The sequence below is a fragment of the Melanostigma gelatinosum genome (assembly GCF_949748355.1).
Source record: "Melanostigma gelatinosum genome assembly, chromosome: 24".
Lineage (NCBI taxonomy): Eukaryota > Metazoa > Chordata > Actinopteri > Perciformes > Zoarcidae > Melanostigma > Melanostigma gelatinosum.
In genome coordinates this window covers 8,038,837-8,054,554 of record NC_136657.1, presented here as the reverse complement: position 1 = coordinate 8,054,554, position 15,718 = coordinate 8,038,837, and the positions used below count along the sequence as shown (strand labels likewise).

The 15,718-nt window shown below is 48.8% G+C and overlaps 1 protein-coding gene across 1 annotated transcript; it reads right to left on the bottom strand.

Annotated features, from left to right (window-relative positions):
- Nucleotides 1-3,407: 3,407 nt before the first annotated feature.
- On the bottom strand, nt 3,408-13,285 carry abcb11b (ATP-binding cassette, sub-family B (MDR/TAP), member 11b; the record flags this gene model as incomplete). The annotated part of the gene is made up of 24 exons (XM_079296650.1): nt 13,002-13,285; nt 12,788-12,875; nt 11,848-11,981; nt 11,598-11,769; nt 11,348-11,472; nt 11,094-11,268; nt 10,845-10,958; nt 10,645-10,755; nt 10,424-10,549; nt 9,850-10,053; nt 9,568-9,738; nt 9,132-9,333; nt 8,955-9,024; nt 8,464-8,584; nt 8,147-8,308; nt 7,939-8,043; nt 7,542-7,703; nt 7,031-7,234; nt 6,086-6,327; nt 5,691-5,847; nt 5,087-5,284; nt 4,326-4,532; nt 4,058-4,204; nt 3,408-3,608 (listed from the first exon to the last, which is right to left on the bottom strand). The coding sequence occupies exons 1-24, from the start codon at nt 13,268-13,270 to the stop codon at nt 3,408-3,410; spliced, it is 3,867 nt and encodes a 1,288-aa protein (XP_079152776.1). The 5' UTR covers nt 13,271-13,285.
- Nucleotides 13,286-15,718: the final 2,433 nt, after the last annotated feature.

The following is a 15,718-nucleotide window of genomic DNA, read 5'->3' as shown; positions in this document are numbered from 1 at the left end:
ATCCTCTCCACTTCCCCTTTGGGTCAATGATACGTCTTGGAGTGTGGATTTATTCTACGATGGCCGCTGTAATCTCAGTTTCTAATGGGACTAAACCCGACTGAGGGAAAGACACGGGCGGTTCATCGGAGTCGAGTCCAGACACAAATGGATACATATCAAAGTAATATCCGATTCATGACAGAACACTAATGAGAGTCCCTTCTGCCGCTACGTTAAATGCTAGTAACAGCCACACGTTTTGTTTGTTAAAGGTCAAGCGGCTGTTTTCAGTATTCCAGGCACATCAGGAGCATGACCTCCAGGGTGCAACTGTCTCTTCTCCCTCCAGCCTGAAGCCGGGTCTCTTTTTAATTCCCTCTCTTCTCTGCAACATTTAAATTCTGACTCCACGCGCCGCCGCCCTCGGGCCCGCTGTCCACAAGGCAAAGAAAAAAACACAAGGGCGGTCTCCTCCTCCATCTTATTGACCCCCCTCCCTCCCTCCCTCCCTCCCTCCCTCCTCTCCGCACAGCTAGCACCAACCAATTTGCCGGGCCACCTTCTGCAATGGTTTCTGGACTGTCAGCGCTTTGAGTCCGTTAGACTCGCCGTGCGGAACGCGGCAGGGCGAGTCAGTAAAATAAATGATCCTTATGGGAAATTAAGGGGAAGGCGTAATTATGATACAATAATCAGTGTGAATGCACCTGCAGCAAATGAAGGGAGTTTACTTTGTGACCTAACCTTCAACATCCTATTCGAGCTTAATGGATAACATTTAATGAGCTCACTGGAAAATACTTGTATTTAACACCCGGCCCACATTTGGAAGGCGAGAAGCAGCAGCGTGTTTGGGCCGGGCTTGTTTATGTGGCCTGCGATCATAGGAAGCGAACAGAGGGGCTCGCTTATCACACCCGACAGAGACGCGTCCCCGCGGCCTCCGCGTCTGTTTTCATCAAACGGAGTTGCACTGACGCTACATGGCACAAAGTCAAACCGCGTCCTCTCGCCGGGTGAATTGGCGCGGGAGGGCCCAGCGAGACGAGATCGCATCCGAGGAATGCTAATTCCGCCCGGGAGTCTGCAAGGCTGGAGATGTTGTGATTAAAGACTCGATTTCCCAGAGGGCAGCGCGGCGTGATCGCATATTACATCTGACTGATGGAGCGCCTGCGACATGTGCACGCTCCTGACGCAGCGGCCTGCGTCAGCACCTGTTAACACGGAGTAGGGAAGCGGGTGAAATATGCCCGTCATGAATTAGGTTGGTTAAGTAGCTGTGTCATGCTTTCAAACTGCTTCTTCGTGGTTTGGTTTATGTAAGCTGGAAAAGAAGAGGAGGGAGAGGCCTACAGCAGCTCCCGGCTATAAACAGCCAAAGCCCTGAACTGCTGCCATGCAGCATTATCTTCACGGAGCAGGGAGCCTCTGCCGTGCATCATCCCAACACGAGTCTCAGAGGGAACGGCTCTTCAGAGCAGCAGGTCCTCGTAATGCGATGGCACCAACTGCCACTGACGGCGCTTTTCTCTGCTCATTACAATCACGTCATCTGGTCATTTGAACAACCGACTGACAGCTAGAATAATACATATCTGTTTTCCGGGGTTTTTCCACAGCCTACCATTCATCTGGAGGCTGGCTCCTTGCAGGCAGCATGTGATTGGTATTCATTTCTGCTGCCGGGTTGCTGGCAGCAGATTATTCTATCATCAGGTGGTGACGCGGATGAAAGCAGGAGCTATTTTCTCTAATTTAGCGGTGCATTCTATATATACGGAGCCCCAAAACTGACTATAAGACAGTGTTGAAGCACAGTATGAATAAATCCGTAAATGCTACGAGTATAATTTTTTGTTAACACTTTAGATTTAAACTCTCCGATGAGTTAAAATCTGTAAATAAGTAAAGTTATCGGTTTCTGCTCATGGTCACTGAAAAGATTACCGTGCAAATATAAATGTGTAATATTAGTTTGTTGTCAGACTTTGTTCGAAGTGTCCTTGAACGCACCACTAGTCAGCCCTACACGCCCATGAGACGGGCACACAGGTGATTTCACTCATATAGGTGATTAGTCAGGACTGTGGGTGTGGACGGACTAATTAGCCTCTTTCTAACCTTTTGCACATGTGAAGGGCGGGAAAAACATGACTGATGTTGTTGGTCCACAGAGTCCAGAGGCCGCGCATAATCACCTAAACTTAAAACTATTCGATAAAACTGGTTTTCAGCAACAACTTTACTGCAAAGAAGTTGAAATGCACCGATCTTGCTGGATTGCAGAGAATACCCACACTTGCAGTGTTTGCAAGTAGTCAAGTCAATAGCTGCCAACGGAGCCCAGGTGCTCGTAAAGACTGCAAGCCAGTTTATCAGAGCTCACCGGGACACGTTAGATTAATGAGGCCGTTCTTCATCATCACACAAACACTACGCACGGAACAGTCGCGCTCAGACACTTTGCTTTTTATTTAATTCCCACATAAAGCATAAAAAAACAAGAGCAGGCAGACCGCATTAAAGTTACAATCCGATGACAGTGAACACAACACGGAGCTGGGAGGAGGAGAACATCGAATGAACCAATTAAATGTAGTTATTTCAACACAGAACTGTTTTAAATGGTTTCTGTCTGATAACTTTTTAAGAAAAGGAACCATTTGACATTTGGGAAATACACTTATTCGCTTTCTTGCTGAGAGCCAGCAGGTGATTAGCTTAGCCTAACGCTAGCAGCGGCTAGTTAGCTTAGCCTAACGCTAGCAGCAGCTAGTTAGCTTAGCGTAAAGACTGAAAACAGGGGGAAACTGCTAGCCTGGCTCTGTTAGCGCCTCAAACAGTATAGATAGTGAGTTTTAGAGCTCACTGAGCCAGTCTAGCTGTTTCAGTCTTTATGCTATGCTAACTAGCTGCTGGATATAGCTTCATAGTTAGCATATAGACATGAGAGGTATCAATGTTTTCATATAACTAAGCAAGAAAGCAAAAAGGCTTATTTCTGCAACTATTTCATTTCGTCAAAAACGCTGATAAAATTCTATATTTCATATTTAATTATAATACATAAATATTCTGACCACATTTAGCAAGAACAATAGATTCCCTCCGTCACAGTGAGGGTACAGGAAATGGTAACCGTATGTGAAGGTGTAATGTTTGGACATGAATAACATAAATAATATTTATACTGGTTTGAAGCAGTAGACTGGTGAATTGTGGGAAACACTTAGTAACTTCCTTACACCCGATCGGGTGTGCAGCTCACAAAAATAAATACTGTAAGAGCGAACAGGTTCTTTTCTCTGAAAAAAAATCTGAGATGATTACGGTCTCTGTCCATGCACAGCAATTACATTGCTCCTTAACGCTGGTTGCTCTCGGCTGCCTCGCTAATTGGCCACTCTTCCCCCCCGCGCACGTTAGCTGATTGGTGCTCCCGTGGTAACCAACTTGTAGTAGGCTCCATTCAGTGCCATGAGCTGGTCGTGCGTTCCTTTCTCAATCACGTAGCCCCTGGACATGACGGCGATGATGTCCGAGTTCTGAATGGTGGACAGGCGATGGGCGATGACGATGCACGTCCGGCCCTCCCTGGCTTTGTCCAGGGCGTCTTGCACCGTCTGTCGTGACACAAACAACAAACACGAAGCGGTGTTCAGTTCTCCCCACGCAGAAGACACACGCGCCTCACAATTATAGCAATTTCACAATCACACGCTGATTCCCATCATTAGAATGTTCCAGTGCATCAGTGCGCCGCAGAGGCCTCTTTGCTCCTCAGCGTGGGTCAGCTGTTTGAGATGGAAAAGCTGCTGCATAGACCCACACACACACACACACACACACACACACACACACACATACAGAGAGGCTGGTACGAACTGTGCGCCGCTGGAGATAACAGCAGAGAAGATGAATGATAATTATGTTAATGATAATTATAATTAACTGCCGACCCGCCTTGCTCTCTGTGCCCTGATGAATATCAAGCAGCTGCGCTGTACTGTGATGGGAAGCGTGTGGATTCCACACGCGGCGACGGCGCTGATCAGAGTTTGATGAGGCGTACCTTCTCGCTCTCCGTGTCCAGGGCGGAGGTGGCCTCGTCCAGGAGCAGGATCTTGGGGTCGCGTATGATGGCCCTGGCGATGGCGATGCGCTGCTTCTGACCGCGAGACAACTGAGAACCCTGGGCACCGACGTTGGTGTTGTATTTCTGGAGGCAGGAGGAAAAATGATGGTGAGTCAAATCCCCCATTTACATTGTTTACCAGCAACCAACTGTTGTAGATGGGCCTCTGCGTTCGAGTCCTCGCCACACCAGCTGTCCACAGTACCTCAGGAAGCGACTCGACAAAGTCGTGGAGCTGGGCCTTCTTGGCGGCAGAGATGACCTCATTCAGGCCGATTTCCCGCGAGTTGTCGCCGTATTTGATGTTCTCCTCGATGCTGCAGTCAAACAGGATGGGCTCCTGGGACACGATGCCAATCTTGGAGCGCAGGAAGGGCACGTTGACGCGGGTCGAGACGTGGCCATCAATCAGCTGCAGGAAACAATTGATTTTACCATTAGGAGAAAGCAATGTGATAACCAAAGACTGGAAATACAATCCACTTAATGAGCCATCACGACACCGTCTCTGCCGTGATTTCTCTCCTCACTTTGCAGAGGTGACGCCGTCCTTTTTAAATCTCAAACAGGGAATCAGGACTCGGCGTTTCCAAACCACTTCCAACTCAATTAAGGCCATTTGAATGTTTGGCAGCGGTCCCTTACTGGCACGACGGCAAACCTCCATCCTGGGTGGAGTGCCTCCTTTTTTTAATCCAAAGCACAAAGTCAGCATAAATGTCTGATTTCACTCCAGCTGAGCCTCGCGAGAGTGAAGCTGAAAGCAGACTATGCATACGACTCATTTCACAACAAGATATCTGACATTTTGATGAAGAGCAGCACTGAACTTTACTAAACCTTGTGTAAAATCAGAGCCCCTTTAAGATGAACAATAAAAAACTATATTTTCCCTCCAATTGCGATTATTAAGTAGCACAACATGAGGCACTTTGCATGGAAAGTGCATCTGCAGCGTGTCCTCACCACTCGGCCGTGGTCGGGATCATAGAACCTCTCCAGCAGCTGCACACTGGTGCTCTTCCCGCAGCCGCTGCTGCCCACAAAGGCCAGCGTCTGGCCGGGCTTCACCGACACGTTCAGCCCATTCAGGACCTGCATGTCTGGCCTGGTGGGGTAGGTGAACTTGCAGTCAATGAACTCGATGTTCCCTTGGAAGTTTTCCTGAAAACACAGCGGAGGGAGGGGAGGGGGGGGGAGGAAGAAATAACAGAACAAAGGTTATAGGTTCCTCCGTGTGTAGGGTTCCACCTCCCGTCCACCTCCTCATCTCACTTAATTGTCTTATGCAGGTTTTTTATTGCTCAAAATGCATCTTTTAGGGCTCTGTGGAGTGTGTTCTTCTTTTGCATGTACAATATTTAATAGGACTAAAAATCCTTCCTTGTCTCCTCCATCTACACATCTGTCTTTCATGACTGATGCAAAATTAATGAGCAAAGCAATAAAGGAATAATAAATTAGACTTTTCATCGTGGAGAGAGCAAGCAGCACTCGTTTTTGTTCATACGCTCAGCGTGCGATGTGGTGGAATAGCAGATAATACGTGGCATAACATATGCCCTCGTACCCATTTATCTCCCTTATCGCTATAGACGCTGATCTTAGGCACGCGGTCCAGCAGCTGGAAGAAACGCGCCGCTGAGATCTTGGCCTTGGCGTAGTCTGGCGTGTAGGAGGAGGCTCTGCCGAGGGACGTGCCGCTGGTGACGATGGCTGAGATGACCCTGCCGGAGAAGCCAACATAATGTACCTAATTATCAATAATCACCTCCCCTGGAACAGTGATTTATGAGAAAAAGAATGCGTTTTTTAAACATTAAAGCATGCAAACATGGCCGAGCACGAACCCAAAATACAAGTCTGACCCTGAAAATAAGCATTATGCGCATGTCCCCTTTAAGTTTGGCTGAAACAGCAGTCAGGATAAGGAAGCACACAGACCCAACAGCCTTCTCCTCTCACCTGAACACCAAGCTGAAGTGGAGCCCCTCCTGTCGCACCAAGTAGCCTCCGAACCGGTAGGAGGCGGAGTTGGTCAAAAAGATGACGCACTGGGCGAACCCATAGCAGGCCCCGTACACTTTCGCCTTCTTCAGGGCCGCATGGTACGGAGCGTCCAGCTGGGCCTCGTACATGCCCACAAAAAGCCCCTCTTTCCCCAGGCCTGCGATGGTGCGGATGTTGTTCAGCGCCTCGCCGGAAATCTGCAAGTAAAAGACTCGCGTTGAAGTTCTGGTACCAGATTAAACGGCACAGTTAAGACCAGGCAAAAAAATAAGTTGTACTTAATTCCTCAGGTTTTTAACGTGTGAAGACTTATGCCAGAGATAAAGCATTTGCCTCGTTTTTATCTATCTTATCTTATCTTAGGCTGCTGCAGAAAGCCAATTTCCCCCATAGGGATCATTAAACTTTCATCTAATCCACTTTATTGGGATGGCTGGGGTTTACTGCATTGCAATAGATGAGATCGTTTAAAGGAAGTTGACAGTAAATTGATTGCAAACTGTAACATCGTGATTTTTGATCCACTACGTGTTGTCTGTACCATGACAACAGCTTAGGCCTGGGTGGCCCCAGTAGGTATTGAGCCGGACAGCTCTGTGCCTGGCTTGCCAAATTACAGCAGCAGCTAATAAAAAGCTACTGTACCGAGAGTTCAGCTGGAGGGCTGCGGAGCCTTTATTCAGTGAGGAGAAAAACTGAAACCTGGAGCCTAAAATGTGTGCTTAAGCCGTCAGCTGAAGTCACCCTCCACCACGAAGTTCATCAGGAATAATGACACGTTGCTTTTGACGCCGAACTCAGAATACTGTGGAACGTTCAAACTGGATGCTGATGAAGTCGCCAACGACGGGCGAAACCAGATGTTGGTGAAGCTGTGCAGTACAAACAACAATGTCTGACCCGTCCGGCGGTCTCCATCGCCTGCTTGTCCTCCTTGGCGAACCCCGTTAGCATCTTGGCCTGGAAGGCGCCCGACAGCGCGATGAATGGCAGGAAGCACAGGATGAGCAGCGTGAGCTTCCAGCTGAAGACGAAGGACATGAGGATGGCCACGCCGATGTTGGTCAGAGAGTTGACGATCATGCCGATCTGCGAGCCCGTGGCCTTCGAGGAAGACAAGTGGAAAAGTATGGATCGCGTTACTGTGCAAGGTTCAGGTTCTCCTCATGGATTGAACCCCTGCCATGTTTCTACAGGAGCCCAGCACAGACAAACCAAACACTGGCTCTAGATAGGACTCTTTTGGGCTTTTACCTGAAGGCCATCGTAGTGCAGTTAGATGCAATCTGCAAGCTCACCCCTAGAGGGCAGTACATCCCACTCACCGCTCCTTTTATTTGGATTAGTGCCGAATATGGGACCGAATTACTTTTCAAAGTTCCTCTCTTCTAAAACTGAGGCCTGAACTCACTCCTTGAACTTGTGAGGCATCAGTCGCCAGACGAGTGGTGAGAGCCCCGGGGCTGTTCATGTGATCGTCAAACCAGCCGACCTCTTGGCCCAGCATGGCGTGGAAGCCGAGCCGCCGCAACCGGCGCGTCAGCAGCTCTCCGGACTTGGAGAAAGCGTAAGCCTGGAGACACACACGGGAAGTATTTCCTCTTAAATCCAAAATACTATCAGTGATCTTCAACACAATGTAAAACCAATCTGAGAAAATTGCGTCTTTGCCGCCCCGCGACCCCAAAGGGGGTCAGAACTCTTGGATCAATCATAGAACAGTGTCTCTGCAAAATGAAATGTCTTTTCCCTCCAACCTTGAACCTGTGAGGCCGGCGGAGAACCACTGAAGCAGCTCGCTACTCTACCTGCAGAATCTGGGTGAAGAAAGAGACCACGCCGATCATGACGAAGAACAGGCAGATACCATCGATCTCCTTCCTCTGAACCGCGGGATCTGTTATTGAGAACGTCTACACACAGAGAGAACAGAAACATGTTAACATGGACCATCAAACACTTTCAAAGGACTATTTTTGTGTATTTCAGAACTTCCGATGACATCCGGAACCTCACCGCCAGGATTTGACTGAACAGTAGAGAGTAGACGGGGTTGACCCCTCCATTTATGGCTGCACCAACGGATCCAAACAGCATATAAGGCCACTCGGGTATGTTGTACTTTAGGATCCTGGCGACTGGAGCGGGCTCCACCGGTTCCTCCTCCGGGACGGCATTCTGAGCATTCACACAGATGAATACACATCAGTCGGCAGTCAAAGCCGTTACCCGATTATACGATCCGAGGATTAATATAGAAAGTGGTCTGGCACTCCCAACGGTATGTAATTATTGTGGAGCTGCTTCAACCACCCACACATAAAATTGGATACCGTGGATTTGTCTGCCTGTGACACGGAGTAGGCTCTGGGGCCGAGCTCTCCGACGATGGACACGGCAGGGCCTGGGATCAGATTGGACAGCTGCGACCGGGACCGCTGGCGAATAGAAGCTCTGCAAAAACAAAACAACTTCCCGAGTCAAAGGAAAAAGCATGAATATTCACAGAACACAGGCATGCATTCTGCTGCTGGGGTTCTCCGTGCACTCATTACTGGGTGCTTGCAGCGGTGGCGCTCGAGCACCTCAAGCCTCCTCTGCTGTTTGCAGCACTTGTAAGTGGCTCTGGATGAGCGTCAGCTAAATTCTCCAAATGTCCAAGTGATTGTAAGAGGGCAATTAAGTAAAATGAAGGTGCCAGTTCCTGCCATGGCACAAAATGACTACTCTAATAAGATTAGACGCACAGTCAGGACCATGGCATTGGATATGACAGTTTACACAAATAAACAAATGAGAGATGGAGGGGGGGGGGGAGTAATACCTCAAACTGGCACGGTAGCTGCCTGCTCTGGAGAGATTTAGCCTCTCTGGCTCTTCTTCCTTGTCAGCCACTAATGCAAGAGATCCAACAAACGATCACAATCAGATCCTCACAGTTTCTACATGTGGATGAATATCACTCGGAGACGGCGCCCCCCGCCCCGGAGGTTGGACCTACTTTGCCGAGCCTTCTCGTTCAGAGCCTTGTCCCCCTGACTCTGCAGCGTGACCAGCGTGAAGTAGACGCCCTTCCTCTCCAGCAGCTCGTCGTGTTTGCCCTGCTCCACAGCTCGGCCGTGCTCGAAGCCGACGATGACGTCGGCGTTCTTTATGGTGGACAGCCGGTGGGCGATGGAGATGGTGGTGCGACCCAAGCGTACCTGTGGCGAAACCAAACGCACGTCCGGGCATTAAGACGACCGGTCTTCTCTGCTTTACACCCTGTGGAGACTTATTTCATAATCAGTGGGGTAATCATTCAAGGTGGGGTATTGAATATCATCCTCTTCAAAAAAACAAAAAAGATTCCTGGAAACTAAATTTCTCATTGAAACTGTTTTTTTCACTGTCCTGCTGACAACGCAGTGAATCCACAGCAGCTGGTTCAGACTTACTTTGTCCAAAGCCTCTTGGACTATCGCCTCGCTCTCGTTGTCCAGTGCAGAGGTTGCCATGTCCAGCAGCAGGATACGAGGGTTCCTGACCAGCGCTCGAGCGATGGCGATGCGCTGCTTCTGGCCGCCGCTCATCTGACCTCCGCCCTCCCCCACCAAGGTGTCGAATTTCTGTCAGATTTGTTTTGAAATGACGGGGAAAGTTATTAAGCCTGTTGGCGGTTTAGAAACCTCTGAATTTTCACACGAGCACTAAAAAACCCTGAGACCGCTACGCTTCACCTGCGGCAGGTCCATGATGAAGTCGTAGGCGTTGGCCTGCTTTGCGACGCCGACGATGTCTTCCATGGAGACGCCGGGCCGACCGTAGCGGATATTCTCAGCAATGGTGGTGGCGAACAGCACGGGCTCCTGCTCCACGATGCCGATCAGCGAGCGCAGCCATTGGATGTTCAGCCCTCTGATGTCATGGCCGTCCAGGGTCACCTGAGTTGGAGGGCACAGAGAGCTGGTTCCTATAATGCGGGGTTTTTTTGCAACAATGCTCGTTTCAACTGGTACGGTTGTTAGTCTTGTGCATAACCTTCATTGTGCTGTAAGAATCTATTTCCTCTCAAAGCTGAAAGCAATAAGAGAGTAAGGTGTGCAAAGACCTCTAATTGCAGTAAAAGTGAAAAATGAGGCTGTTAGGACCCATTGGCTGAATAATGAAACAGATTATCATGTATTTCCATCACCATCGGGGGACGGTTATTTTTGAATCGACTAGAATAAAGCTCAAAAGGAATGAGGCGGCAGCTACAGCGCGTCGAGGGAATCTTCAATGTCGGGGGTTGACAAAGAGCACCAAACCCACCATGCCCTCTTTGGGGTCATAGAAGCGCTGGAAGAGCTGGATGGCGGTGCTCTTCCCGGCTCCGCTCGGGCCGACGAAGGCTGTGGTCTGCCCCGACTTCACCGTAACGCTGAGCTGGTCCAGGATCTGAGTAGAGATCACATGATGTTTCAAAATGGATGATTCCAGAAATCAGATTCCACCCTCGGCTTTACGTGACGAGCGCAGAAGCACACGAGTACCTTGACTTCAGGTCTGGAGGGGTAGTGGAAGGTCACGTTGTGAAACTCAACATCTCCTTTGACCCTGTCGAGCTTGTATCCAGCCTCAGACAGACAATCGATCTTCGGCTCCTAGCGGTAGCACATTTAAACAAAACATATATATATAGTACCTTGTAAGGGTTTAAATCTCGCTAAATGATAACACGAAGCATTCTCACTCTTTCAATAGTCTCGAAGATGATGGTCGCAGCTCCGCGGCCTGCAGCAAAGGCCTCCAGACATGGGGAGGCCTGCCCCAAATTCATGGCTGCTATCAAAACCCCGAAGAACACCTAGAAGGAAGAGGTCAGTGTATTATAGCTCCGAAGAAATCCAATGTGCGAGAGATAAGCACACTTTCCCTGATCTGTCAGCAGTGGTTGTAATGAACCATGTTGTACACTATGCTGATAGTACTGGTGTAATACCTGCAGCAGTGTTCCTGGGGTGTACTCGTCAGTGTCCACCACCAGGCTGGAGCCGTACCAGAAGGCCAGACCATAGCACAGAAAGATGATCAGCCACATGTACCCGGTGAAGAAGCCCATGATCAGACCCTTCCTGATGCCCCAGCGCTGCGCTGAGATCAGGTTCTTGTCGTACCTGTAGAGGAGAAGAGCTCACCTCAGCTGCATATCGGGAAAGAAAGTCAATCTTCAACTTCCATCCGGCAAATTTCTACCTTTGCACTTCTTTTGTCTCCCCACCGAAAGCAGCCACAGTCCTGATGGAGGAGAGGACCTCGTCTGCTATGGCTCCGGCTTTGGCGTAGGCCTCCAGCTCCATCCCTGTTAGCTTAGCAACAAACTACAGCAAAGACAGAGGGACTCGTTGGAGAAGAAGAGCAATCAGAAAGCAGACCAGAGTCAAGTCCAAAAAACAAATCAAAAAGAGGTCAAGAGACGTTAAATCAAGTGAAGAGAAATTCCCACCAGGGCCATGAGACCAGTTCCAACACCGATCAGTGGACTTGCTGCGACAATGACCAGTGTTAACTTCCACCCTTTCACGAAGCCAACGCAGAAACCACACACGAAGGTGGTGAAGCGCTGCAGGAAAATGGCGACTTGGTCCGCAATGGCGTCGTTGATCTTGTTGATATCACTGTAACAGACATAACCGCGTTAACGTGCGACACATCAATGCTCCGGACGGAAGGCACGTCATCGTCGCCCCACTCACTCCGACATGCGAGTGTTGAGCTCCCCGACAGAGGTGCAGTCGAACCAGCCGATCTCCATCCTCATCACTTTGCTGAAGTACATTTTGCGGATGAGTTGAATCTGCCGGGCAGCGGTCGTCACCCACAAGGAGATCTGTCGGTCGTAAAAAGAGCGGTCGTGTTTCGTTAGATATGAAAGCAAGCAGGGCAACGAGATGGCATCGGGACCCTGACCTTTGACCTTTTATGCGACGAAGTTCAGCTCGACATAAGGAGTACGACTCAGCCTCACAACAGCTGTGTAATGACTTCTGTGGCTTTGGAGGAGCTTTTTCAATTTGAGAAAAAATACTTTGATGATGTGCATAATGGGAAATGTAAGATCGAGCAATTTCCACCAATTCTAGGGAGTAAAACTCAGGATATCTCCGCCTTTGATTAGATCAAAATTTGTCTCTGGTAATCCTATCTGTATGAAAAGGTAATACAATCTCTCAACTATTAAGTGCTCTATAATACAATCGTGTCAGTAGTCTCTGTCCTGCTTCAAAGCAGCTTTTAAATGTGCCAGAAGGTCTCCTCCAGTCTAGTAATACGTTGTGGCCGGCCGTGTTGAACGCAGCCGTTCGATCTAATAACTGCCTGCAATAACAATTGTACTTGTTGATGAGTAAGGGGTCGATAGAGGCTTAAAAAGCACACGTTTCAGGGCCTGTGGCAAAATAGCCCGAGATAACAGAAGAGTTGTGCCATGCAGTTAAAAACATGTTATTAAAACGCTTGTCGTCAGAATATCAAAGCAGCCGGAGGAGGCTTTGAGAGCCTTCAACAGCCTTCAAGATGGAGAGGTGATATGATCTAAATATGTCATGCTGATTGAATTGGCTCGAGGTGGATGACACGCTAATCTCATTTGAGATCAGTCTCTTTGTGTGAATACGGTGGCATTTCAAGACCAACCTGAAAGTATCCCAGCAGGAACACAGCCGCTCCGATCCCGACGTAGTAGAAGGCAAAATTGGTCATTTCATGTTCGATGTCGAGAAGCCTGCGAAACAGCACAAAGACGGTGAATGAACAATGTATGAACGACGGAAGCGCACGCACTTCAACGCAGAGCTAAAACTTCAAACCTTACTCTGTTTGATGTCGCCGTCGTTCACTACCCACTTACCCGCACGTCCTGTTCAGCGGCGTGAGCATCTCCCATGTCGAGTTGTTGATGAAGCTGGAGTTCGGCCACGGCGGGACCAGGCCGTCCGCCGCCGTGTAGTTCCTCTTCCACTGGATGGTGTTGTTCACGCACTCCTTCCTGTCGTCCCTCAGCTCGTTGAGCTCGATGTCGTACTCGATGAAGGTGTCGGTGAGCAGGCCGAACACCAGCAGCATGAGGGGCTGGGCCGAGCCGTGCGCCACGGCGCACACGGCGCCCACCGCCATCATCAGCACGTCGTGGCACGTGGCGAAGCGGAACTGGACGGGCGCGGCAACAACACTCGCATTAGGCGGACAAACCTCAAAGTGGAGATGAAGAAAGGTGAAGAATGAAGATCTTACCAGCTGGAAGAAGCCGACCCGTATCGCTGGACCTGCATTCCTCCGATTGCTGTTTGGAATAGAACACCGGTCAGTTTTTTCTCGGCGGTGAATGTGTGAAAGTGTACGGGCCCTCTATCGCCTTCTTGTACTCACTTCCCGTCATCGTTGGAAGTTGTTGTGGTCCTGCATGGAAAAAGACAAAACACACTTTGACAATAAAAGTACAAAACACATGTTTCAAAGGTGCAGTGATTGTGCACGAAAGACTTTTTAAATATCATATTCCATCTCTGCCAACAGATCCCACTAAATCCTACACAGCGGCCCTTTAAGAGATCATATGAATGCACGATGTAGCAGGAGTTTCTGTTGCAATGGACCATCAAGTAACAACTGTTCATTTAAAGTCCCTTCTATCGACCGCTCTCGTGTCCACTTTCCCTCGTCAGCCCTGACGATATTTAACCCTTTCACCACTCAGGAGCTGGCAGACGGTCAAAGCTTTTATGATGCTGTGGCTTTGCCGACCTGTAAGCCTCTTCCTGACCTTTGCCTCAAGTGCAGGTGTGTGTGTGTGTGGGGAGTGGGGGGGGGGCGGTCCTCCTCCCATTGTTGCTGGAATTCACCAGTCGTGACACTAATCTGTCAACTTTTTGTGAATTAATGATGCTGTATGGTGGTGCTGAAAGCTCAATGCACTGCAAATGAAGAGGGATTAACCAGTGATGAAAACAATCCTTAATTGAAGCCCAATCTTGTATTAAATCATGCAATCAATCATTTATATTGCACATGGAATGCATTACTGAAAAGCCTTATTATAAAGTGTCACCTATTTTCTGATGCAGCAGCGCTGTTAAAGACACAAAACAACGAGAAACCTCACCAACAAGTCTAGTCGACAAGACGTCAAGTCTAGTCCACAAGGAAAGACGTCAAGTCGACGAGGAGACGAGGAAAGACGACTAGTCAACGAGGAAAGACGTCAAGTCGACGAGGAAAGAAGTCAAGTCGTCGAGGAGACAAGGAAAGTCGACGAGGAGACGAGGAAAGACGACGAGGAGACGAGGAAAGACGACTAGTCGACGAGGAAAGACGACTAGTCGACGAGGAAAGACGTCAAGTCGACGAGGAAAGACGTCAAGTCGACGAGGAAAGACGTCAAGTCGACGAGGAAAGACGTCAAGTCGACGAGGAAAGACGTCAAGTCGACGAGGAGACAAGGAAAGACGTCGAGTCGACGATGAGACAAGGAAAGTCGACGAGGAGACAAGGAAAGACGTCGAGTCGACGAGGAGACAAGGAAAGACGTCGAGTCGACGAGGAGACAAGGAAAGACGTCGAGTCGACGAGGAGACAAGGAAAGACGTCGAGTCGACGAGGAGACAAGGAAAAACGTCGAGTCGACGAGGAGACAAGGAAAAACGTCGAGTCGACGAGGAGACAAGGAAAAACGTCGAGTCGACGAGGAGACAAGGAAAAACGTCGAGGAGACAAGGAAAGACGTCAAGTCGACGAGGAGACAAGGAAAAACGTCGAGTCGACGAGGAGACAAGGAAAAACGTTGAGTCGACGAGACAAGGAAAAACGTCGAGGAGACAAGGAAAGACGTCAAGTCGACGAGGAGACAAGGAAAAACGACAAGTCGACGAGGAAAGACGACAACTCGACAAGGAAAGACAACAAGTCAAGTCAGCAAGTAAAGACGACAAGTAACACAAGTATTACTAGAACACAGTCATTTATAACCCTTCAAATTACATCCAAGATGATTCCTAAAAAACTCATAAACAGTCCAAAGAACACTTACTTATAGGAGCCAGCTGGTTCTGGAACACAAGAATAGAATAAGCATTCAACTCTTTTAAAATGACATCCGTACATTGAACTTATGTTTCATTCAAATAAAACAACAGATCTCCACATTATTTCATCATGTTTGCAGCATTGCCGTCCAGCTTTCATTGAGCATTACCTTCATTGGAAAAGTCGTAGCTGTGGTTTTCCTGTCCCAGTTTTTTTATGCTGTGCAATTTCACTGATCCGGCCGGCATGTTGACTCATCTAGGAAAAAGCAAAAAGAGAGCACATTTCACAAGTCCCAGACCAGAACAATCAGTGTTTCGTAATGACGGTAAAGTCAAAAATTAAATCACACTTGAGTCCATTTATTTTGGACTTTCGAGAGAGAATGAGACATACCGACACGTTTCCTTTGTAAAGAGAAATCTATCGCATCCACGATGGAAACCAAAATCGGCAGCACTCCTGCACTGAACTCCAGCTGCCAGACATCCAGTTGTTACGGCTAATCGTTGTAGTGGCAGCTCGTCGCGACTCACTGAGGATCTC